Genomic DNA, 25,976 nt, shown 5'->3' on the forward strand with positions numbered 1-25,976 from the left:
GTAGGCGGAGCGAAAGGTAAATTAGACGTTATCCGTGATGTCATATTCTATTGTGCTGGCAGGCGATAGTCTCTTCTGTCCATCCTCTTCGCCAGCTGCCATAACGAAACCCCACTGTGCTCATGGCTCTTTGAGCAGTCTGGTAGACTACAGAGTATACAGACCTCTACATTATAGCCTTCACCGTCTGCTCTGCCAACCGATTTTAAATTATACGCAAAGGACTGTCTAATTTACCAGGCCACGGTAATTAGAATTTCGATGCGCACGACGATTCCATGCGCACGATCATTCAAAGGGGAGGATCAGTTCTAACATTCTGTGTCAATTTACGGCATTTACACTGTCTGTCGCCATTCTAAGGCTTCAAAGGTTAGGCTTCTCAATTGACGGTTTCTAATATTATTTTTTAGGTCGAAGTATTGTTTAGGTTTAGTCTAATCAGATCTACGGTTACTTGGCTACTACGCTTTCAAGGATACGACGACAACACGAGTCGTCTAAGGATCATCTGTGTCAACGAGCTGGGGAGAAACCGTAAAAATGTTCGAGACGAGAGGGATTCCTTTTATTCTGCTTGACATCGCCTGTCTAATTCTCGGTATGTATCTGCTTGCTATGACTTGCTTATTATAATGTTGTTATATTGTAATGAGTTAACCTTATTTACATAATATTTGACAATCGCTGTCACGTGTATAGGCTATCGAGGGAGTGGTTATATGTTGCTTATTGGTCAAACGAGGGTGAATCTTTCGAGAAGAAGTTGATAATTTGATAATAAGTAGGCTAATTAACACCAAAACAAGTATTTTGTGACCAAAGCAGTGAAAGAGATTGAGTGCCATATGTCTTACTGCTCCTGCTGCACTCCGTTGACTGATGTTGAACAGTTAATGTTGCTTGTGAAATTGGTGATGATACAATGTAATAGAACGATAACAAATGTAACTCTTGCGTTCTAGAATGATTATTAAAATTGTATTCCTGCCGTAAAAGTAGGGACTATGGAATGAGCCTTGCTGTTGTTTAGATTGCATTAAATTATAGCCATCACCCCTACATTATCTGGCGTCAGTTATAGCCATCACCCCTACAGTATCTAGCGTCAACCAATTATATTGGCTTTTCAAAGCTATCAGGTGCTGTTTTCCATAGCTGCCAATACAGGACTAGTAAAGGCCCAGTGGCCTACATTTGTGGGGAAAATGTTTTTTTAAATAAATTGTTAATAGTTTTAATTCCGAATTTTCAGGGGGTGCTGGAACTTGGAACTGATTTCACACTCAGATAGTGTCTCTACTAGATAGAGCTTCCTCAGTCATGACATACATATGCTTTGGAGTGATAGCATACTAAAAATACAAACCCTTCATCACAAATGTCTAGATGTGTGTCTACCAGATGCAACTACCGATACCTTCATAGGTGTGTGTTGAAAGTGGATTCTATGGTTTTCTCAGAACATATAGTAAATACTAGAGATACAGTTGAAGTCGGAAGTTTACATACACTTAGGTTGGAGTCATTAAAACCACTCCACCAATTTCTTATTACAAACTATAGTTTTGGCAAGTCAGTTAGGACATATACTTTGTGCATGACAAGTAATTTTTCCAACAGATAATTTCACATATAATTCACTGTATCACAATTCCAGTGGGTCAGAAGTTCACATACACTAAGTTGACTGTGCCTTTAATTAAACAGCTTGGAAAATTCCAGAAAATTATGTCATGGTTTTAGAAGCTTTTGATAGGCTAATTGACCTCATTTGAGTCAATTTGAGGTGTCCCTGTGGAGGTATTTCAAGACCTACCTTCAGACTCAGTGACAGTGGCAGGTTTGTTGTGGTGCCATATTCTTTCCATTTTTTAATAATGGATTTAATGGTGCTCCGTGGGATGTTCAAAGTTTCTGATATTTTTTATCACCCAACCCTGATCTATACTTCTCCACAACTTTGTCCCTGACCTGTTTGAAGAGCTCCTCGGTCTTCATGGTGCCGCTTGCTTGGTGGTGCCCCTTGCTTAGTGGTGCTGCAGACTCTGGGGGGCCTTTCAGAACTGAGGTCATGTGACACTTAGATTGCACACGTGGATTTTATTTAACTAATAATGTGACTTCTGGTGCAACCAATTACCTCCAGATCTTATTTAGGGGCTTCATAGCAAAGGGGGTGAATACATATGCAAGCACCACTTTTCAGGTTTTTATTTTTTAGATTTCACTTCACCAATTTGGACTATTTTGTGTATGTCCATTACATGAAATACAAATAAAAATCTATTTAATTACAGGTTGTAATGCAACCAAATAGGAAAAACACCAAGGGGGATGAATACTTTTGCAAGACACTGTACTTGAATTTTGCCCCAAATTCCCAAACGGCCTACCCGGCAAAGGAAATGTGCCCTGTGTGAAATTCTATGAGAAACAGTGACATGTACTCTGAATGGCCTAAAATGTTTAATCACATATTGGTCTTTCACAGTCAGGCCAACCCAAGCTGTACTGTGCAAGTAGGCTAATAGTAGACCTGATATTGAAATAGATAATGAGGCTGTCAACTGAGTCTGAAATTCACAGGTCTCAGGTTTTTCCCCCATGTTTTCCCACTGTCACTATTTCTCATTTATTTATATAAAAACAACATTGGATGATCTAAGTCCACAACAATGCTTACACCACATCAGGAGACCTCTTGTGGTCTGGGAAAAAATCTACACAATTTTGATTTGAGTGTAGTTACCCTTTAATTCATAAGCACCTACTTTGCAGAACAATTGGCCACTGAATTTATGCAAATAATCATATCATTTTGCCAGGTAGGCTACCTTGTAGCTAGTTGACGTTTAATTTAGACGTTTTTGGGGAAATCCTTTCCATCTACCAGAAGATGGTTAGGTCTTATCATTATCACTATATTTTTCCAGTTCCTCAATTGTTTGAAACCTGGATGTTTAACTTAATATTAGCTAAAATCCGAGGGAAATTGAGGGAAATGTTTTATAAACACATCCTCGTATGCGCTCTCCTGACCATTCCACTTTCTTTCATTGTCTAGTTATCAAGGCACAAGACGAGGCAGATGGTTGGAGTCTTACAATGTTTAATCATCTTGGTCAGGTCGCAGTTGTAAATGAGAACTTGTTCTCAACTGGCCAACCTGTTTAAATAAAGGTGAAATAAAGGCAGGCAGAATGGTCAGGCAGGCGGGTACAGAAACAGGCAAGGGTCAAAACCGGGAGGACTAGAAAAGGAGATTGCAAAAAGCAGGCGAACGGGAAAACCGCTGGTTGACTTGGAAACATACAAGACGAACTGGCACAGAGAGACAGGAAACACAGGGATAAATACACTGGGGAAAACAAGCGACACCTGGAGGGGGTGGAGACAATAACGAGGACTGGTGAAACTGATCAGGGTGTGACACTAGTAGCCAAATGCAGTCATATTTCTACATTTCTAATGGATATATCTCTGTCCATGAAACCTCATGTGCGGTGTGCATTTAGAACGTTTTTTTCCCCTTTGAGTTTACCTCTGTATGCACATTGCTGCGTTTAAAATGTGAAGACATATTAGTTTAGCAACATTAAGCTAAACATTCTGATTTGTTCCATCAGCCTTAATTGAAACGGTGTATACCTCCACTACAGGACTTTTATACTCATCAGTGGTGATTAAGGAGTACGTATACACAATGTGTATAAGCGTAACTGGGGAGGAGGTGTAGTTTGCAACTGGAGTCACAGTTTGTGGATCTGTGCAAAACTGCTACAGTAAGTGTATTTTTTATTTGAAAGATTATTTCTCACTGATATGAAAGATAAGGGCCATATGTTTCGAAAACCGGCTTGAAAGCAGTGATTATTGATGTTTCTTAATGTTAAAATACAGTTTCGGGAATTGTCGTTCACTTGGAACCAACTGTGGGCGAATGTGTAACCGCTGAGAACTGTTTGAGAGCTAAAGAAATAGCAGACCAAAAGGTCGGAAATGATAAACAGAGCTTACAAAAGGTACTCCCACTCAAACCATGAAAAGGAAAAACGCAGAGGCCGAGATGCAAAAATAATATAGTCAGTTTAATCCACGCTCAAAAGAATACACGGGGTAACAGTTTTTATTAAAAAACTAAAAGTAAAAAGAGCAAATAAGAGACTTCAGTAGACACTGTGTAGCGCAGCAGGTGCAAAACATCTAATTCATTAGATACTAGCGAATGGGGAGTCAACAAAGTATATATGAACAGAGAATATGTAGAGAAATATACAAAAATTACAATTCAAATGTTAACATACGATTGAAGTAAAACAGCGTTATAGGCTAAATAGCGGTATCGTAAAAACATATCGGTACAGTACTCAGGTGTACAGCTCAAAGAGGGCAGGCGGGGGGCTGCTGGTGCATCCAGACACAACATTACAAGGTCCAATTACTAATTTAAGCCTTGGGGGTGTAGAGTTTTCAGATAGAAGATCCATCGGGCTTCACTCTGGAGAAGACGTTCATCCATATCGTGGCATCTGGGGCTTGGGAAACATGGTCAATGGCACAGAACTTAAGATCACTTGTAATGTGTCAGATCTGACCATGTCTTCAACTGCAGGCCTCTGAGGAAATTCAAGTAATGTTTATTTGATTCGATGACAAAGTCCATGTCTCGGGTGCAGATGCGTCTGATGCGTAAGAATTGGCTGTATGGAAAGCCTCTCTTCAAAGCGTCAGGATGGTAGCTAGATGCATGAACAAGACTATTTTTGTCCATAGGTTTGACATAAATACACATCCAAGTCGAACTCAAATATTCTTTAGGATCATGTTGGGTCGTTTTCACAGCTTTTAATTCCCCTAAAATCTTTCCTGTTATTGTCAAGCTTTTTGTTTGTTATCCCTGGTCCCTAAAATGTCTGCTGCGTGATAGAAGCAGAGATGAGAACTTTACCGATGTCAACTAGATTGAAACCTTCATCGATTTATGACATTCTGGTGAGAAATGGTTTATGTAGTCTTGTAGGGCAGTAATGACAAGAGAAGCTTCATGTATCTAATTATAGACAAGTTGACTAACAAATAGCCTACCAAGATGTCAGAAATGATAAGAAACATATCTAAATTAGGCTTCAAAAGAAATTCCACACCCCCTGTCAAGCAATCGTTCCGCACCCCCTGTCAAGCAATCGTTCCGCACCCCCTGTCAAGCAATGGTTCCGCACCCCCTGTCAAGCAATGGTTCCGCACCCCCTGTCAAGCAATGGTTCCGCACCCCCTGTCAAGCAATGGTTCCGCACCCCCTGTCAAGCAATGGTTCCGCACCCCTGTCAAGCAATGGTTCCGCACCCCTGTCAAGCAATGGTTCCGCACCCCTGTCAAGCAATGGTTCCGCACCCCCTGTCAAGCAATCGTTCCGCACCCCCTGTCAAGCAATGGTTCCGCACCCCCTGTCAAGCAATCGTTCCGCATTTACTCTGCTGGAACTTCCACTGACAACAAAGTAACCGAAACACATTATACAGTATAGCAGACCCTTTGAAATGTTTCTGACATTTTGAATGTGATTGAGATAACCAATGTCCATAAATATCCTACTATTTGAAGTGTTTTGGTGAATGGATATCTCTGAGCTATTTGCACTGAAGCTTAACCATGACCAGCTTCTCCTGTGTGTCCTCTCCTGTCCTCTTTGGAGAGAGAGAGAACCTAAGCAGTATATTTGACCTCTCAGCTTCCCTATCAAATCTAAAAATGTCAAACAGATAACCAGAAAATGAACAACTATGACAAATGGTTTGATAAATGCAAAAACCTAAAAGAAATTGAGAAACCTATCCTACCATAAACATAGAGACCCAGAAAACCTGAACCTACACCTTCACTATGGTGAATCACTAAAACAATACAGAAATACACTATGGAAAAAGGAACAGCACGTCAGAAATCAGCTCAATGTAATTGAAGAATCAATAGACTAACCACTTCTGGGAAAATTGGAAAACACTAAACAAACAACACAAATAATTATCTATCCAAAATGGAGATGTATGGAGATGTATGGGTTAACCACTTCTCCAGTCTTTTTGGCCCTATAACAAAGAATAAAGAGCAAAAACATATACATGATCAAATACAAATCTTAGAATCAACTATTTAAGACTACCGGAACACACTGAATTCTCCAATTACATTGTACAAACCCTCCAACCCAAAAAGGCCTGTGGTGTTGATGGTATCCTCAATGAAACGATAAAATATACAGATGACAAATTCCAATTGGCTATACTTAAACTCTAACATCATCCTCAGCTCTGGTTTCTTCCCCAATATTTGGAACCAAGGACTGATCACCCTAATCCACAAAAGTGGAGACAAATTTGACCACAGTAACTACCGTGGGATATGCGTCAACAGCAACTTTGGGAAAATCCTCTGCATTATCATTAACAGCAGACTCGTACATTTCCTCAGTGAAAACAATGTACTGAGGAAATGTCAAATTAGCTTTTTACCAAATTACCGTACAACAGACTGTGTTCACCCTGCAAATCCTAATTGACAAACAAAACAGAGGCAAAATCTTCTCATGCTTTGTCGATTTCAAAAAACCTTTGACCCAATTTGGCATGAGGGTCTGCTATACAAATGGATGGAAAGTGGTGTTGGGGGGGAAAAAATACGACACTATAAAATCCATGGCCTAAACATCAGTGCCACAAGTAACTTCCACATAGCTGTGAACGAACTGAAAGACAAAGCCAGGAAGGGCCCTCTATGCCATCAAAAGGAACATAAAATTCGACATACCAATTAGGATCTGGCAAAAAATACTTGAATCAGTAATAGAACCCATTGCCCTTTATGGAAGTGAGGTCTGGGGTCCCCTCACCAACCAAGAATTCACAAAATGGGACAAACACCAAATTGAGACTCTGAATGCCGAATTCTGCAAAAATATCCTTTGTGTTCAACGTAAGGATCAATCCGATACCCACTAATTATCAAAATCCAGAAAAGAGACGTTAAATTCTACAACCATCTAAAAGGAAGCGATTCCCAAACCTTCCAAAACAAATCTCTCACCTACAGAGAGATAAACCTGGAGAAGAGTCCCCTAAGCAAGCTGGTCTTTGGACTCTGTTCACAAACACAGACAGACCCCACAGAGCCCCAGAACAGCAACACAATTAGACCCAACCAAATCATGAGAAAACAAAAAGATAATTACTTAATGAACAAAAACAGCGCAAACTAGAATGCTATTGGCCCTAAACAGAGAGTACACAGTGGCAAAATACCTGACCACTGTGACTGACCGAAACTTAAGGAAAGCTTTGACTATGTACAGAATCAGTAAGCATGGCCTTGCTATTGATAAAGGCTGCCGTAGCCAGACCTGGCTCTCAAGAGAAGACGGGCTATGTGCACACTGACCACAAAAGGAGGTGGAAACTTCCTAACCTATTGCCAAATGTATGACCATATTAGAGAGACATATTTCCCTCAGATTACAGTGTGCCATCACAGCAGCAATATTTGTGACCTGTTGCCACAAGGGCAACCAGTGAATAACAAACACCATTGTAAATACAACCCATATTTATGTTTATTTATTTTCCCCTTTGTACTTTAACCATTTGTACATCGTTACAACACTGTATATATACACATGACATTTGTAATGTCTTTATTATTTTGGAACGTCTGAGTAATGTTTACTGTTCATTTTTATTGTTTCTCTCACTTTTGTATATTATCTACTTCACTTGCTTTGGCAGTGTTAACATATGTTTCCCATGCCAATAAAACCCCTTGAATTGAATTGAGAGAGAGAGCGTTTACATGCCGAGTACGGCAGAGCGTTTACATGCCGAGTGCGGCAGAGCGTTTACATGCCGAGTGCGGCAGAGCGTTTACATGCCGAGTGCGGCAGAGCGTTTACATGCCGAGTGCGGCAGAGCGTTTACATGCCGAGTGCGGCAGAGCGTTTACATGCCGAGTGCGGCAGAGCGTTTACATGCCGAGTGCGGCAGAGCGTTTACATGCCGAGTGCGGCAGAGCGTTTACATGCCGAGTGCGGCAGAGCGTTTACATGCCGAGTGCGGCAGAGCGTTTACATGCCGAGTGCGGCAGAGCGTTTACATGCCGAGTGCGGCAGAGCGTTTACATGCCGAGTGCGGCAGAGCGTTTACATGCCGAGTGCGGCAGAGCGTTTACATGCCGAGTGCGGCAGAGCGTTTACATGCCGAGTGCGGCAGAGCGTTTACATGCTGAGTGCGGCAGAGCGTTTACATGATGAGTGTATGAGTTTGAGGATGTAGTGTGACAGTTGAGCAACACAGACCTCCACTCTGTCCCTCAGGGGAAGAGGGGCCTCATGCTTCTGGCTTCAACTTGAACCAGAATAAAAAGGCTGTGCCGTTTTCCCAGCATGCCTTTCCCCAGCAATAACAAAAGGCTGAACGGACAGGGAGCCAGAGAACAGACACATTCAACTCAGACATTGAACGGTCACAACCTATTATTTATGATACACTATCAACCGGTCTTTACCGTTTGGATCCATAGAGTAATGAGCTACTACTCACCAATTGCACTACAGCACCGATTTCCCAAAGAGATTGTACAATCTTTCAAGAATCCCATGTGCTGTGAAAAAACAGTCATTATGTTGCCATTTCAACAACAATGACATCACTGGACAGAATATATGATGAACTGTTTCTTTTGATGCTATGTTGTCATTCAACTGGAGCATTTACTGAAGGGCCTCCCTTGGGAACTCATTCTCATAGCTAGTGACGGATTGGTCCCAGACCAGTCTCTAAAACATTCCTCTCTGAAACAATCGTTCCCTTAGAGTAGGGTTGCAAAATTCTGGTACGTTTCCCAAAACTCCCTCGTTTTTCAGAAATCCTGGAGATTCCTGGAATTATGAGTGAATAAGCAGGAAATCTGGTAATCATCCAACCAGCATTTCTGGAAAAAATGAATAGAATCCAAACAATTTCAGGTCAGGGAAAGAATAGAATTGGGGTGGAATGTGTGAGTTCTTTAAAGTAAATTCAGTTCCATGAGTGACTTTTTCCAATTCCACACCTGGGCAGGGGACAAGACAGCTAGGCAGGGATGCATGCCCCACCTGTACAATTGTAGAGGAAACACTGCTCTGAGTCTGAAGTCTCTGGTTGAATATTAACATCTCCGCATCATTACAAACACGTGCTGGTACTGTAGTAGCATGGTAGACACTGTGGTGTTGCTGCTGTCAATAGTGTCCCTGCTGCAAGACACAATACTATTGTTACAAAGTTAACCCCTTAACTTCCTCTCTCCATCCACAGCGGGACTGCCCCTGGCAGCCCTTAAATTGGGCCAAATCAAGCCCTATCAGAGGGGCTTTTTCTGTAACGATGACAGCATCAGCTACCCCTTCCACCCCAGCACAGTCACCTCCAATGTGCTCTACGGTGTGGGCTTCACTTTGCCCATTTGCTCTGTAAGTAACAATGGAAGAGTTGAGAAAACAAAATATTTCTTACATTTTTACTAACCAAATATTGAACAGCTGGCTTAGAGTACATTATAATGGACAGCTACAGTACTACACTAACTAATAAACAGGCAGCTGTTCTATCCAAATTGACAGTTAACTTTTGATACCATACACAGTGTTCCATTTAGTTATTTTGTTAAACACCTGGTCATGATGTAAGGCTTCAACTTTAGGGAGGATGTCCATAGAGCTTAGGTGTCAGAACCAAAGAGTTCAATTCAACAAGGCCATACCCAGTAAGCAAAACAAATTGATACGATGCCACTACAACCAGATTACACCCATGTAAACAGATTGATACGATGCCACTACAACCAGATTACAACCATGTAAACAGATTGATACGATGCCACTACAACCAGATTACAACCATGTAAACAGATTGATACGATGCCACCACAACCAGATTACACCCATGTAAACAGATTGATACGATGCCACTACAACCAGATTACAACCATGTAAACAGATTGATACGATGCCACTACAACCAGATTACAACCATGTAAACAGATTGATACGATGCCACTACAACCAGATTACACCCATGTAAACAGATTGATACGATGCCACTACAACCAGATTACAACCATGTAAACAGATTGATACGATGCCACTACAACCAGATTACACCCATGTAAACAGATTGATACGATGCCACTACAACCAGATTACAACCATGTAAACAGATTGATACGATGCCACTACAACCAGATTACAACCATGTAAACAGATTGATACGATGCCACTACAACCAGATTACAACCATGTAAACAGATTGATACGATGCCACTACAACCAGATTACAACCATGTAAACAGATTGATACGATGCCACTACAACCAGATTACACCCATGTAAACAGATTGATGACATTTCAACCAGTTTATAACCATATAAACCGCCCGGGGATTCGATCCAGCAACCTTTTCAGTTACAGCCCCAACCCTCTAACCACTACGCTACCTGCCGCCCCATTATTATTTCAACCAGTTTATACCCATATAAACCGTTTGTAATTATGTTACCCTTAACCAGCTTATAACCATATAAACTGATTGTAATGTTGTTTCAGTGTGGAGGCGAAAGAAGTGCACACCTGTAAAGGTGAGGTGCTGGCTAGCAGAGTAGAACACCTGTTAAGGCGAGGTGCTGGCTAGCAGAGTAGAACACCTGTAAAGGTGAGGTGCTGGCTAGCAGAGTAGAACACCTGTTAAGGCGAGGTGCTGGCTAGCAGAGTAGAACACCTGTTAAGGCGAGGTGCTGGCTAGCAGAGTAGAACACCTGTTAAGGCGAGGTGCTGGCTAGCAGAGTAGAACACCTGTTAAGGCGAGGTGCTGGCTAGCAGAGTAGAACACCTGTTAAGGCGAGGTGCTGGCTAGCAGAGTAGAACACCTGTTAAGGCGAGGTGCTGGCTAGCAGAGTAGAACACCTGTTAAGGCGAGGTGCTGGCTAGCAGAGTAGAACACCTGTTAAGGCGAGGTGCTGGCTAGCAGAGTAGAACACCTGTTAAGGCGAGGTGCTGGCTAGCAGAGTAGAACACCTGTTAAGGCGAGGTGCTGGCTAGCAGAGTAGAACACCTGTTAAGGCGAGGTGCTGGCTAGCAGAGTAGAACACCTGTTAAGGCGAGGTGCTGGCTAGCAGAGTAGAACACTTGAAAGATTAAAGGAGATCCGCACACTCTAGAAGTTCAGGTGCAATAATTGAATAACCTAATATTCAACGTTGACAGATAAGCTGTCTTCATCAGGGTATAATGTAATGTTATTTCAACCAGATTACAACCATATAAACTGATTGGAATGATATTTCAACCAGATTTGCCAACCGGGTAAGGGTTAACTCAAAAGAGGATGCCCAGTCCACAAAGTGTCCCCATTCCCCTTTCACATATCCCCATTTTATTTTGACACATCATTTCAGCCACCCCTATAGAGTATTTCATTCACACATATCCTGATATCCGCATGTCATTTCAGCCACCCCTATAGAGTATTTCATTCACACATATCCTGATATCCGCATGTCATTTCAGCCACCCCTATAGAGTATTTCATTCACACATATCCTGATATCCGCATGTCATTTCAGCCACCCCTATAGAGTATTTCATTCACACATATCCTGATATCCGCATGTCATTTCAGCCACTTCTGAAGCTTGTGTTGTGAAAGCTTCTCAGGTGTTATTGGATCATTTGTGGTTTTCATCAATAGTAAGGCCTTTAGAGTCCAACCGATCAGGAAGTAGGAAGTCCTGGTGTAAGTTTGGCCACTCCCAGAAGGGATGTTCTGGGGTTGAATATCACAGAGCATTAGTTCAGAAAATCTGAAAAGACCTAGCAACCCTGTAGTCAAGCTGTTTATTTTGTTACCCTGTTAACTAGGCCATTCAAACATGATTTATAACATATCACTTATTCTGACTTGGGCCAATGATGCATTCATAAATGATTGATTCTACCAGAAATGAGATTAAATGAAATTGACATGTCTGTTATTGAGGTTCCTGCTGATAGGCTTTGGAACAAACACAGGTTACATTCTCTGTCCAAAAAGAACTGGAACACTTTCCTGGAACACTGTTGATACAGATTCTATTTGAAGAATGACAGAGACAGAAGTGTTGGCACACTGTTCCCTTTGTGTGTTAGTTAGGAAAGCATGTCTACTACTAGCTATTGTCTACTATCCTGTGTTACGGTCAGAAGTTGAGCTGGTGTGCGTGTAGTGTTGGTGACTGATTCCTCTTCCTGGTCTTCTAAATTCTTTACTGTGATGAAAACCTTAAAACACACACTAGACTTTTGTTTTTCATAAACTATGTCTATTCCATTATAATTCACTGGAGTCCCATACACAACACTTACATCTCAACTCCAGTCCCCTGGACCAGACCAACTGATTTATTTCTCTATACATCAACCCGTTGCCGTGGCAACATTTCAAACTGTGGTGCTTCACAATGCAGCTTTCAGCAGAACAGAGAAAAGGGGTCTGGCTAGTGAGAGTGAATCTATCACCTGAGAGTCTGTGTGGGACCAGTTTCTCCTGTCCTTGACAGCCAGACTGTGCTGGGGTCCTTATTGATGTCAGTAGTATGATCTGTCCACGATAATGTAAAAAAAATATCACCCCTTTATTCAGCTATGGAAATGATTTGCATACTAATGTGAACTAAAAGCTCAACTAACCTTTTTACTCATCCTGCTTCTACTTTCCTTGGGTCAATGTGTGTCAAAGCTTGCAGTGTGCGATTTGACCTTTTAAAAACTATGGTTTTGTGTTTATTACGAATTACTAATGATTGCTTCCACAGCACGTTTGAAGTATACCATTTCCCTACTGTATGTAGTGGGAAACTATTTGGAAGTTTCTAATGTAACTAACATATTCCTGAAGTTTCTAATGTAACTAACATCTTCCTGAAAAAGCATTCCAGTTACTTCCAACATGATGACCCACTGTGCTTTAAGGAACGCAGGGAGAGAGAAAGAGGAACAGAGAGAGAGATTTCACTTGCTTTGGCAATGTAAACATTTGTTTCCCATGCCAATAAAGCCCCTTGAATTGAATTTCGAGAGAAGAGAGCACTATTGCTGGTCGTTGTGGAATGGACATCTAGGCCTACTTGTGGAATGGACATCTAGGCCTACTTGTGGAATGGACATCTAGACCTACTTGTGGAATGGACATCTAGGCCTACTTGTGGATTGCATGTCCATTGCACTGTGCACCCAAGCACGAAACAGCTGTGAAAGTTTAGGGTGGTGGAGAGGGAGGATCATTTGGGCTTAGTTGGTTCTTCCACTAACACCTTCTCTTCGCCAGGGGAGATAGTAGTGTTAGTTCCCATGACAACTCTTTAGCTACCATGGTGTTTTTCCATTCCTCCTGTTCCTGCAATGTTGAAATATCTACTTGCAGATGCTTTTATCTAAAGTGACTTTTAGTCATGCTTGCACACGTTTTACATATGGGTGGCCCCGGGACTCAAACCCACAAACCTGGCAATGCAAGAGCCGTGCTCTACCAACTGAGCCATACAAGATCACTACAGTGTATGTCTTGGCTGGTCGGGACTTTCCTCTCCGAATGCTCTCTTCTGCTCAGTGTTGGACGGGTGTATGTGGGTGCAGGATAACAAGGTGTTCAGAGTCTACTCTCCTAACCTGTTCCTCCTGTTCTCTTTCATTTTGCTAGCTGGACTCCCGTTTGCAATACTCACACCGCTACACAATCCCTTCAAACGGGGATTTTTCTGTAACGATGATTCGATCAAGTACCCTCTAAAAGAAGACACCATATCCTATCAGTTGTTAGGTGGAGTTATGATACCAGTCACAGTACTCACTGTAAGTGCACCTGTTTTATGTTAACTTCTTTCTCTTCCTTTGCCATTTTGTGCTTAATCCATTTAGGCTATACATACATACACAAATTACTTGTATGTCTAGTTTAACGGCTTGCTTCATTAATCGTATTGTCTAATAATAACACTTAAAAATAACAAAATCAACCAAAGATGGCGCATGTAAACAGAGTAGTAAGAACTTCGTATTTTAGAGTATCACGAAAACTGAAAAATCAAACCCCAACCTGTGTTAGTTACTTCTGTGTACTCACAGACCACAAATGTATCAGACCATGGCGGTTGACCTTTAAAGTCACTGAAACAAAGGCCTCTCCATAAGCCTACTCATAGTCTCCATCTGAACGATACAATAGGAATAGCCAAACTGTCCCTCCCTCAGAGATCTCCCGCTTGACTCTTGGCCAGTATTCCACTGACTGTCTTAGTACATATCATATTCATAAAGCGTCGGAGTAGGAGTGCTGATCTAGGATCAGGTCCCCCCCTGTCCACATATAATTCATCAAAACAAAACTGATCCTACATCAGCACTCCTACTCTGAGATGAGGCACTTTAGATGAGCCCTGTTGTGGCTGTTATCAAGTCTTACAACAGGTTTTGCAGCATTCATTCAAAAAAGCTTTTTTTGTTCCATTAAATGTACATAAATTCACCTCATGGTCTGCACACATTTCCAGTAAACCCTCACACTGGATGTAACTCATTTACACGTCATGAATGACCTGGAATTACCCTAAATGTTTGAACAGTTGGGCTTTAAGTTAAACAGAAACCGTTACCAGGACAACACCACCTCCTTGACAGTACAGCAGTAAGCGTATGTTCATATGGTAGTTTTAGGCCTATTTCCAGATAGGGGAATGTAAACACACTTCCAAATAACCTCTCATGCTTTCAGGTCCATTGTCCCTCAGAGAGGTGTGAGCCAGACAGTTATAATAACCACATCCGGTAATATACAAGAACACACTATTTAAAAAAGACCAACCCACCCACAATGATTCCATGACGTATGTTTTACATTCAACATGGTCTCCAAATAGTTTCTACTGTTGACACACATCTGAGCACAAATAGCTATATCTTCTAAAGGAACAGGTTAAGTTTGACTGCTCAGGTGTGACTCAGAAGCTGTATTGTGATGCACCAGTGTGTTTGTTTTCCCTGTTTAAAAACATCTACTCATTTGACTTTACACACGTTTTTCAGTGGACATCCTTGTTAGGTCTTTATAGTCACTCAGATGGACGTTCCTCTAAAATGCAAGGGTCTATTTTACTTAAAGGGTCAGTGCAATCAAGAACATGATTTTTCTGTGTTTTATATTTCCACATTGAGGTTTTGAATAATTGTGAAATTGTAAAAAATGATAATGCCCTTTTAGTGTAAGAGCTGTTTGAAAAGACCACATGAAATGTCAGCCTGTTTTGATTGGAGGGAGCTTTGGCCTTCCATGGTGACATCACCATGCAGTACATTTATTAATAGACCATTAAGAGTTCCAAACCTCTGCCAACAGCAGCTAGGTTTTCAGTTTTCCCTCTCCACTCAAACCACTGACAGTCGAAGCAACATTTTTCCTTGAGAAATTGTTCTCTGCTAAGAAGCTATGTTTCTTTTTGACCATTTTAACTACAAACAATCACAGTACGGTACTTGTTACCCTGAAATGAATTGATATTGAGATAAAACAGTTTGGACCTTTTGAAATTCCTGTAATTTTAGTGACTGACTTGTAACAGTTGTAATCTTGTAACTCCAAGCTGTGAGCGAACATTGAGAGACCTAACCTCACGACATGTCTACTTCCTCTCCTCCCTTCCTCACAGATGGTCTTTGGAGAGTGCCTTTCGGTCTATCTCAAACGCATCAAATCAAAGTCCTCTTTCAGCAACATGTATGTGGCCCGTGTTTACAAAGCCATCGGCACATTCGTGTTCGGGGCAGCCATGAGCCAATCGCTCACTGACATCGCCAAGTATTCGATTGGCCGGCTCCGACCCCACTTCCTGGACGTGTGCAAGCCTGACTGGAAGCTGATCAACTGCACGGCAGGCACCTACATAGAGGACTTTACCTGCACAGGGGACGCACGCTTGGCCAATGAGGGCAGGTGGGTGTTGTTGAGGGGAAACTGACAATTGGGCCAAATTTACCCACTACCCCTTGGCCCCCTATCGCTTCAGTGTTCAAAGCAGATCTGAAGAGTCAAATAAAATTGTATTAGTCACATGCGCCGAATACAACTGGTGTAGACCTTACAGTGAAATGCTTACTTACAAGCCCCTAATCGACAGTGTAGTTTAAAAAAAATATGGATGAGAATAAGATAAAAGTAACAAGTAATTAAAGAGCAGTAAAAATATATATATATAAAAGGGGCGTACCGGTACAAAGTGAATGTGAAGGGGCACCGGTTAGTTGAGGTAGTATGTACAGTGATATGCCTTACAGATATGCAAACATCAAAGGGACGGGTGGGAAACTATTTGACTGGCTGGGATGCTTCTTTCAAATCTACTGACTGAATTATGACGTCATCCATCAACTGAAATATAATATCCTGTTGTATTGTTTATTATGGTCAGATAATATGCCGAGTGCTGACCATGAGATCATTGAGGAAGGCAAGCCCACACTTTGAAGTTTCAGGCTGCGTTAGTGTTGAGAGAGCCACAGTACTGACGTGGATACTAGTTCGTTTTGGGAGAGAGCCACAGTACTGAAGTGGACACTAGTTAGTGTTGAGAGAGCTCAGTAATTCCACTGTTCTGGTGGATAAGGCTGACGACAGAAGTTCAGCCAGATATCACACAGAGAGGGAGCCAAGAGAGTTGTAAGTCAACCTCACTATTTAATTATCTTTATTTACCCAGTGAGGACAGTACAGCAGTGAGGGACGACAGAGTCAGGTCCCAAATCCTCTGTAAACCATTAGAGAGGATTACCTATATAACACACATACACAAGCCAAGGCTCTGGCTGATGGTGGGCCTCATGTCCCTAAGGGAAATGCTAACATTGCAGAAAGATGATCCCTAGGTTATTCTGACCTGCTCTACTCAGTCGGTCCACCAGGCAGGTGTTTGTACTATTAATGACTACCATACCAAAGAAAACACCGAAAGCCGGGTCCGATCAGGCAAGGGCTGCCATGGGAGACCAGAGCCACACCCAGGTAAATATGACCTTCTGTGGCCACAAGAGACTGGGAGAGCCCACCCAAGGATCATGGTAGAGATTAGGGTAGTCTCTGTATAGGTTATACTTGGCTAACATGGGAGGTTCACCACATGACCATGAGGTAATGACAGTCTACAGATAGGCAGCTGTCTCACACCACAGCCATAATGAAAGTCTGTATAGAGACAGACCACTAGCTAGCTAACTATCGCCCACCACAGCCAGTAACAATAAGGTATGTCTAAGGGTGGGACAGCCCACAGCCACTCGACAACTAACTTGTTTGTTTCTCTAGAAATAGAAAATCCTGGATGTTGATTTCAAAACTAAAATAAGGACAGACTTCCTCTCCTGTGTACATCCGTCAGTTTGAGTAAACAAGGGAGGGTGTTCGAATCTTGTCAGATTCAATTTAGAGTGACCTGGTTTTACAGAATTCGGTTAGCGCCTCATCTGACACTGACAATTTACCATGGTGATAATTAACACGTACGCTTGGAGAAAAGCTTTCAGTAAAAGGTCAGAGAGGCCGAGCAGACCTCGGAAGGAATGTCCAAGCTCAGTCAGACCCACCACCGGTTCAGTAGCAGAATTGCAAGACCCATTAACATAAAGACAAGCCAAGGTAAACCCAAGCTTCCTAGTCCAGTGTATTTAGGGCAACCCCAGGCTTCCCAGTACAATGTCAAAGGAAATCGAGGCTATGGGGCTATCTCTGTTTATTACAGAGAGGCTATGGGCCTACCTCTTTATTCAAGTTTGGCCTTTACTCCCACACTTATCGATGTGGAAGGGTTAAAGTACAGAGAAAGCGCTTAAGACATTTTCCCTGATAAGCAGCCAGCCTATTTATCAGTGTTACACTGACTCTCCCAATACTAACTAGTATCCACTTCAGTATTGTGGCTTTCTCTCAACACAAACTAGTGTCTACATCAGCACTGCGGCCATCTCAACAGTAACTAGTGTCTGTGGGCCTGCAACTCTCCACAGTGTTTATATCAGACGCTGGTTATCAGTAATCTGCTGGGCGGGCAATGCAGCACTGCTTAAGTAAACAGGAAGACACTAAAGCTGGCCGGATGAGTGAGCTAGGCTAGCGGCCCTCTAACTGCCCCGATCGACCAGGCTGCCTGACACTGTCTCAACATCCAACCCCCCCCCATAACAGACGTCAACGGACGTCTCTCCCCGCTCTCCAGCACAACCCTATCACCCGGAAAAGGGTGTGTCACAGTTTAGCCAGTTATGTTATTCAATGGAACAATAGGATAATCTATCACCAACACAGAGCCGATTGAGGTGGATGCTGAATTATTTCCCAGAGTTTTTTCCCAGCATTCAAAGTGCCCACAGCAATCCCATGATGCCATTGTTGTTGTGTTGCAGGCTGTCTTTCTACTCTGGCCATTCCTCCTTCTCCATGTACTGCATGCTGTTCCTGGCAGTAAGTATCCACAATGGGATTTCCTCAAAGGGCAATATGTGCACTCACTGATAGGGCATGTATAATATTATAAACTGGGTGGTTCGAGCCCTGAATGCTGATTGGCTGACAGTCATGGTATATCAGACCGTATACCACGGGTATGACATGTATTTTTACTTGTCTATTTACATTGGTAACCAGTTTATAATAACTAAGTCATCTCGGGGGTGTGTGGTATATGGCCAATATACTACGGCTAAGGACTGTATCCAGGTACTCCACGTTGCGTCGTGCCAAAGAACAGCCCTCAGCCATGGTATATTGGCCATATACCACACCCCCTTGTGCCTTATTGCTTAGCGACCAATTGAGTTTACTTCAAGGTCATTACAGCACAAGACATGCAGTGCACTGTGTTCAAATCTAATTTTATTTGTCATGAGCCGAATACAACAGGTGTAGACTTTACCGTGAAATGCTGAATACAACAGGTGTAGACTTTACCGTGAAATGCTGAATACAACAGGTGTAGACTTTACCGTGAAATGCTGAATACAACAGGTGTGGACTTTACCGTGAAATGCTGAATACAACAGGTGTAGACTTTACCGTGAAATGCTGAATACAACAGGTGTAGACTTTACCGTGAAATGCTGAATACAACAGGTGTAGACTTTACCGTGAAATGCTGAATACAACAGGTGTAGACTTTACCGTGAAATGCTTACTAAAAGCCCTTAACAAACAATGCAGTTAAAATATTTACTAAAACTGAAGTATATAAAAAAAAGTAACAAAATAACTTCCCTTTCCCTATATACAATGGGTGCCGGTACCGAGTCAATGTGCAGGGGTACATTTGTTATTACATTTGTACATTTAGGGTTAAAATGGGAAAAAAAGTGGGTTTGGTCATGTGGATCTTTACTGGGGTGCACAGTGTAACGTTACATTAGGCAGCTCTGAATGGTCCACATAGTAGTGTGTTGGGGCTCTATTCAATCCGTAGCGCTGAAGACCCACTTTATAGCGCGATTGACAATTAAAGGCAATCTTCCCACAGTCACGGAGACTGTATTCATGGTACACACTGCATGTGTCGGCTCAACTGAAAAGTATTTGAACATTTTTATGCAGATCTTCCGCGAGGTCTGACTCCTGACCACAACAGAACACTAGGGTTTATTTGGAGCGTTTTTAGAAACAGGATTCAAAAGAAATGTTATTGGGCACATACACATTATTGTGGGTGTAGTGAAATACTTGTGTTCCTAGCTCCAACAGTGTAGTAATATCTAACAATTCACAAAAATACACACATCTTGAAATATGGGCCTATTAGATTGAGCAATGTCGGAGTGGCATTGACTAAAATACAGTAGAATAGTATATACATGAGATGAGTAAAGCAGTATGCAAACATTTAAACACTAAAGTGGCCAGTGATTCCAAAGTGCAGGGTTGTGTAACCGGGTGGAAGCCGGCTAGTGATGGCTATTTAGTCTGATGGCCTTGAACTGTTTTTCAGTCTCTTGGTCCCAGCTTTGCTGCACCTGTACTGACCTCACCTTCTGGATGATAGCGGGGTGAACAGGCAGTGTCTCGGGTGATTGATGTCCCTTTTGGCCTTCCTGTGATATCGGGTGCTGTAGGTGTCCTGGAGGGCAGGCAGTGTGACCTCAGTGATGCATTGGGAAGACCGCACCACCCTCTGAAGAGCCCTGTTGCGGGCGGTCCAGTTACCGTACCAGGCGGTGGTATAGCCCGACAGGATGCTCTCAATTGTGCATCTGTAAACGTGTGTGAAGGTTTTAGGGGCCAAGACAAATTTCTTCAGCCTCCTGAGGTTGAAGAGGCACTATTGTGCCTTCAGGACCTGAATTCTGGATCCGGACCTGCGCGGGTATTCGGGTGGACCCGTACAGACCTCTACTCTGGGATACAGTAACACGCACAATCTATAATACACCCTTTAATTACCTAAAGTAACTTTCAAAATGAATATAAAAATGGCACGGGGGGCATAGCTTTAACACACTGTAGGCTCTAACAACAGCACATTGACAGAGGTAGCCTGTGCTGTTACTCCCTCTCCTCCAGGAACCAAACTTAATTCAGTTATGAGCAAGACTGACAAGCTTTGTGACCATAACCCCTATGTCACTACCGGGCCTCCCCATTAGTACTGTGACCAGGGTCAGAGAGGGGTGTGTGCAATAGGGAGAAAATGCTAACATATCCAATTAGAGCACAGAACTGTCATCTTCCATTAAACGTTTTGCAACGGGAAGCACTACTGAACATGACCCCAGTTTAAACCAGTTGTCTTATCAGTGGTGAGGTGAGGTACGGGACGACCCAGGATCACACCAGCAACAGCTCTTCATGAATGGTTGTTCCTGTTTGGTTTATTACACTGTGGTGACTCAGTAAGGAACGAAACATAAAAATAGTCGTGGGGACAAAGTCCTGGCACATTACAAAGTATGGACACTCACTGCAGCAAATGGAAGCACCGTGTCACTAAATGGAAGTTAAAAGTCCTTCAAATAGCAGTAAAACATTCTTCAAACAAGAGACCAACATTGTCCGGTCTAACCCTGCATACCAGTAAAATCACTATGTTTACGTCAGACAGAACTGAAGGAGTGGGAATGACAATCCCATAATCTATTTTAAGAAGTGTGGCTGGTTTGTTTGTCATTTAAATGAATAGACCAGACCCACCCATTATTGAGAACTACTGAGGCAAGCATAGATGTGTCCCATAGAAGCGTTTTTCAACCATTTACACTGATCTGTAGACAATAAGCAGTCAGTCACCTTTGGATGGAAATGGCTCTAAATTGATCAGTAGATGATTTGTTTTGATAACTGATACAGATTTGACACACGTATCTCAACCTGTATATTAAATTTGACATTTTAATGCCTTTAAACTTTATTCAAAAAGTTATAGGCCTTGTTAACGGAAGCTGATTGGTTGGTTAAATAATACTTTTTGGAGGTTTTGGCTGTGCAGAATGTATATACCCAGCAGTTGAGAATCTGCCATGTAGAGTGGTAATAGAGAATAGCCCAGCCACAGTGCTGATTTAAGGAAACAGAAGAGAGCATGCAAGGGCACACAGCCGCCCTCATCAGAACGTTTGCATAAACAATTACCAGAGCACAGTGGCAAAACCAGCTCCTCACGAACATCATTAAATGACAAAACCAGACCAGACTTAAATTAGCCAGCACTGTGACCCACCCAAAAGAAACACACAAACCCAAGTAGAAACCCAAGAGAGGTTTAAAGCATGTCAACAACTAGCCTCGCACTACAATTGCTCTGGAGACGCTCCTTCCTTTACCCTTCTGTTTTGTGTTGAGGTTGGGTATTGGGACAGCAAACCTTTGTTTTTATTCTAGTCAAACAAGATAGTAGTAAATCCATTTAGACCGGTTATACCTGGTGCTAACATTCATCCGTTGCCCTGATTGTGCCCACATTTTGTAGACAGGTGTAGACGATCAAAAGCCCTGGGGGCCGATTCAGACTTAAGGAATGAATGTCTATCCTACGCACTTCTCAGTAGTTATTCAGACTTACCTTATGGAGGTGTGTAACGAGGTTTGTGGCAGGTATTAAAAAAAGTGGTTTGATTCCTACCTAAAGTTACCGCGTTCAGTTAATCAATGGTAACGTTGGAAGTACTGTAGCCTACAATTATAATATGGAGAATAGTACACAATAGTATACCCGAATTGCCCGCACTGATCATAGAACTGTGATGGCAAGTCTTATGCCGTGATTTAATAAGCATACATGTCCCAATTCATTGTTACTACAATTTGTGTTTGGCCTTCATTAAATACTATAGTATCCACTACTACTTCACCCTCAGCCACAAGGACATGACGGCTTTACAGAGGAAACAAAGAACGGCAGGCAAAATGAAACGACGCAATGGAATGAGACAATGTAGGGAAGGGAAATACCACTTAAGTGTTTATTACTTACGGTCGCTACTAATAGTAAATAATAATAGTCATCATAGGCTATAGCCTACAAATTGAAGGAGGCAGGAAAAGTCGGGGCATAATGATTAGAACATTCTAGAGAGTTGAAAGGGTATATTTGACGAGACTCTTTGCTTTGATATCCTTTGAATGGAACTACCTGTCATGTTATGCGTTCCAGTTTCCTGCCATATGACTAGCTTCACATTCATCTCCAGCAAACAAGGTCAAATAGATAAAACAAATGGTCAATTAGCCTATATTTATAATCCCCTTATCCAAACGGATTACTGGTTTACCTAGCTCATCATATCAATTTATAAATTACAGCGCATGGAGAATGGCGTTATTTCTAACAAACAAAATGAAGTCACACTTTTTCCGACAGGCAGGTTAGCGCTACCTTATGGTTTCAAGGTAAGAATACGGCGTATCTATATATGCCTCCGCCACACCTCAATTTCTTTGATCTTCACCCCAAATGCGTGGCTTTCTGGAACTGGCATTTCCGCCATGCTTAAGTTCAAGGTCAGAATACGTGTGAAGTACCCAGGCATGCATTGTGTCTGAATATAGTGTAGATGGATCTGGTCAATAAAAACATTTAAATGATGATTATCCCGTCATATAAATTCACAGCTGGCACTATTGACCATAATGGTCTTAAAATATATATATTATAGTATGAATTTATTCATTTTAAGTCTAATCATTTTCATACAGCAGGACCATGAAATTTGGTCACAATGCAGACAGAAACACATTTTTATGCCAAGTGTTGACGTGGCAAATCTTGATCAGAGATTGGATTATCTTAATCAGATGACAACAACCACGTGTTAGCACCAGGTATAAACATGACTTAAACTGGAAATTCGTTACAGGCTAAACTGGCCAAACAAGTTAGTAGTAAAACCACAAGGCCTTATTCTAGCAACTCATTTCCATCTGTGTCCCCCAGCTGTACATCCAGGCCAGGCTGCAGGCAGGGTGGGCCAGACTCCTGAGACCAACCCTACAGTTCTTCCTGATCGCGGCGTCTGTGTACACCGGACTGTCTCGTGTGTCTGACTACAAACACCACTGGAGCGACGTCCTGGTTGGCCTTATCCAGGGAGTGCTCATGGCCACACTGGTAGTGAGTAACCACGACACCGATTCATTTGGTTCAAAATAATAACTTGATTGGTCCATTTTTTACAATGGAAATTGGTTTTCAGCTTTGATACTCTCTGCTATCTATAACCCAGAGATGATTTCCAAACCTTGTGATCTGTAGCATTAAAGTGGCTTATACAGTACATTTAGGAACGTATTCAGACCTTGTTTTTCCACATTTTTTACATTACAGCCTTAATCTAAAATGGATTAAATTATGATCATTTTTCATCAATCTACACACAATACCCCATAATGACAAAGTGAAAACAGCTTTTTAGGAAGCACTCCACCAATCAGGCCTTTATGGTAGAGTGGCCAGACAGAAGCCACTCCTCAGTAAAAGGCACGACAGCCCACTTGGAGTTCCGACCATGAGGAACAAGATTCTCTCGTCTGATGAAACGAAGATTGAACTCTTTGGCCTGAATGCCAAGCATCACGTCTGGAAGAAACCTGGCACCATCCCTAAGGTGAAACATGGTGGTGACAGCATCATGCTCTGGGAATGTTTTTCAGTAGCAGGGACTGGGAGACTAGTCAGGATCGAGGGAAAGATGAACAGAGAAAAGTACAGAAAGACCATTAATGAAAACCTTCTCCTGAGTATTCAGGACCTCAGACTGGGGCAAAGGTTTACCTTCACACAGGACAACGACCCTAAGCACACAGCCAAGACAACACAGGAGTGGCTTCGGGACAAGTCTCTGAATGTCCTTGAGTGGCCCAGTCAGAACCTGGACTTGAACCCGATTGAACATCTCTGGAGAGACCTGAAAATAGCTGTGCAGCAACGCTCCCCATCCAACTTGACAGAGCTGGAGAGGATCTGCAGAGAATGCGAGAAACTCACCAAATACAGGTTGCCAAGCTTGTAGCATCATACCCAAGACTTGATGCTGTAATCGCTGCCAAAGGGTACTTCAAAGTACTGAGTAATGTCATTTCAGTTCATTTTTTATAAATGTCTAAAAACCTGTTTTTGCTTTATCATTGTGGTGTTCCGTGTAGATTGATGAGTGGGGGAAAAAACTATTTAATCTATTTTAGAATAAGGCTATGGCATAACAAAATGTGGAAAAAGTGAAGGGGTCTGAATACTGTGACGACCCTGGGTTTATAAGCGCGGAAATCGATTGTGCTGTTTTTGCGGCACAGTCGATAGCGCGCCGGACCTCGGGCTTGAAGGTCGAGGGTTCGAGACCTGCTCCCTGCGGTTTCATTACAATGCATTCCGAAGCCACTGTAGACCTAGGAATCTCCCACTTCTCCTTCCACTTACTCTACCACTCTTTTTCTGATGCAGGTCTTCTTCGTGTCAGACTTCTTCAAGAAGAAAGTTGAGCCTCAGAAGGAGGATATTCCCCACACCACCCTGCAGGAGACACCCACAAACGGAAACCACTACGACAGCAGCCCCAACTAAACTATAAAGGAGAGGAGGAACCATCCGGAACCATACGTGACGTGTAGCCAGTGGGGAAGTGTTTACTGCATGCGCATCATACCCCACTAAGGGACGGACCACTGGGGTGGACAGAAAGGCTTAAGTACCAAATGGCCCCCTATTCCCTATATAGCATAACCTATAGGGCTCTGGTCAAAAGTACTGTACTATGTAGGGAAATAGGGTGCCATTTGGAGCGTTGCCAAACCTGTGAATGTAACCCTGCTTTGTGCATTTATGACCTATGACCTGGAGCCAAGCTCCCTATTGGACATTGAGTCACACCCATGTTGCCTTGGTTGGACTGCTACTAATCATAGCTTCCTTTGTATTATCGTTACTATCCCAACAAGACTAATATAATATACCTAACTATCCCAACAAGACTAATATAATATACCTGACTATCCCAACAAGACTAATATAATATACCTGACTATCCCAACAAGACTAATATAATGCATCTGTACCCGAAGCAACAAAATACCTTACTTTTTTTTTTATCCATCCATATGTAAAAAAAATCACTACAGACGTTTTTTTAATTAAAATTAGTTTTAACTATGTACAAATGTGTTGCACTTTTTGGAAGGAAAAAAAGCCATTTCATGCTTATCAACATGAATACAAATAAAAATATAAAAAAACATTGTCTGGATGATATCATGATGACATTACACAAACACAATCTTATTCTTACAAAATACAACAAATTACAGATATAGACTAGCAGCAAACACAATATCCCTCTTGATTTTTGTGATACCTATAAGGAAAAACAGAAGAAATAAATGACTATTTACTTGCTAAAGCCAATGTACAC

At 42.1% G+C, this 25,976-nt stretch overlaps 2 protein-coding genes across 3 annotated transcripts in view; one reads left to right on the plus strand and one right to left on the minus strand.

Moving 5' to 3' along the window:
• The first annotated feature begins 67 nt into the window (after positions 1 to 67).
• Positions 68 to 25,719, plus strand: plpp1a (phospholipid phosphatase 1a). 2 transcript variants are annotated; one of them, XM_029628520.2, is made up of 6 exons: positions 68 to 601; positions 13,759 to 13,910; positions 15,761 to 16,044; positions 18,504 to 18,561; positions 23,510 to 23,686; positions 25,013 to 25,719. In XM_029628520.2, the coding sequence occupies exons 1-6, from the start codon at positions 544 to 546 to the stop codon at positions 25,130 to 25,132; spliced, it is 849 nt and encodes a 282-aa protein (XP_029484380.1). In that variant the 5' UTR covers positions 68 to 543; the 3' UTR covers positions 25,133 to 25,719. The 2 variants fall into 2 exon arrangements, with proteins under 2 accessions (XP_029484380.1, XP_029484379.1); XM_029628519.2 differs by lacking the exon at positions 13,759 to 13,910 and adding an exon at positions 9,345 to 9,499 and having other exon boundaries at positions 72 to 601.
• The window catches only part of LOC115105969 (exosome RNA helicase MTR4-like), a 49,795-nt gene continuing 49,496 nt past the window's right edge, over positions 25,678 to 25,976 (minus strand). The window contains exon 26 of the mRNA XM_029628516.2: positions 25,678 to 25,919. Within this exon, the coding sequence (XP_029484376.1) occupies positions 25,867 to 25,919 (53 nt within the window). The 3' untranslated portion in view covers positions 25,678 to 25,866. The remainder of the gene's footprint in view (positions 25,920 to 25,976) is intronic.

This window comes from Oncorhynchus nerka, linkage group LG22 (genome assembly GCF_034236695.1).
Source record: "Oncorhynchus nerka isolate Pitt River linkage group LG22, Oner_Uvic_2.0, whole genome shotgun sequence".
In the NCBI taxonomy this organism is placed as follows: domain Eukaryota; kingdom Metazoa; phylum Chordata; class Actinopteri; order Salmoniformes; family Salmonidae; genus Oncorhynchus; species Oncorhynchus nerka.

Coding starts and splice junctions, on each gene's coding strand:
- plpp1a (XM_029628519.2), top strand. CDS start 544: ATGTTCGAGACGAGAGGGATTCCTTTTATTCTGCTTGACATCGCCTGT. Junction 602..9,344: donor CATCGCCTGTCTAATTCTCG/GTATGTATCTGC, acceptor CTCCATCCACAG/CGGGACTGCCCCTGGCAGCC. Junction 16,045..18,503: donor CGCTTGGCCAATGAGGGCAG/GTGGGTGTTGTT, acceptor GTTGTGTTGCAG/GCTGTCTTTCTACTCTGGCC.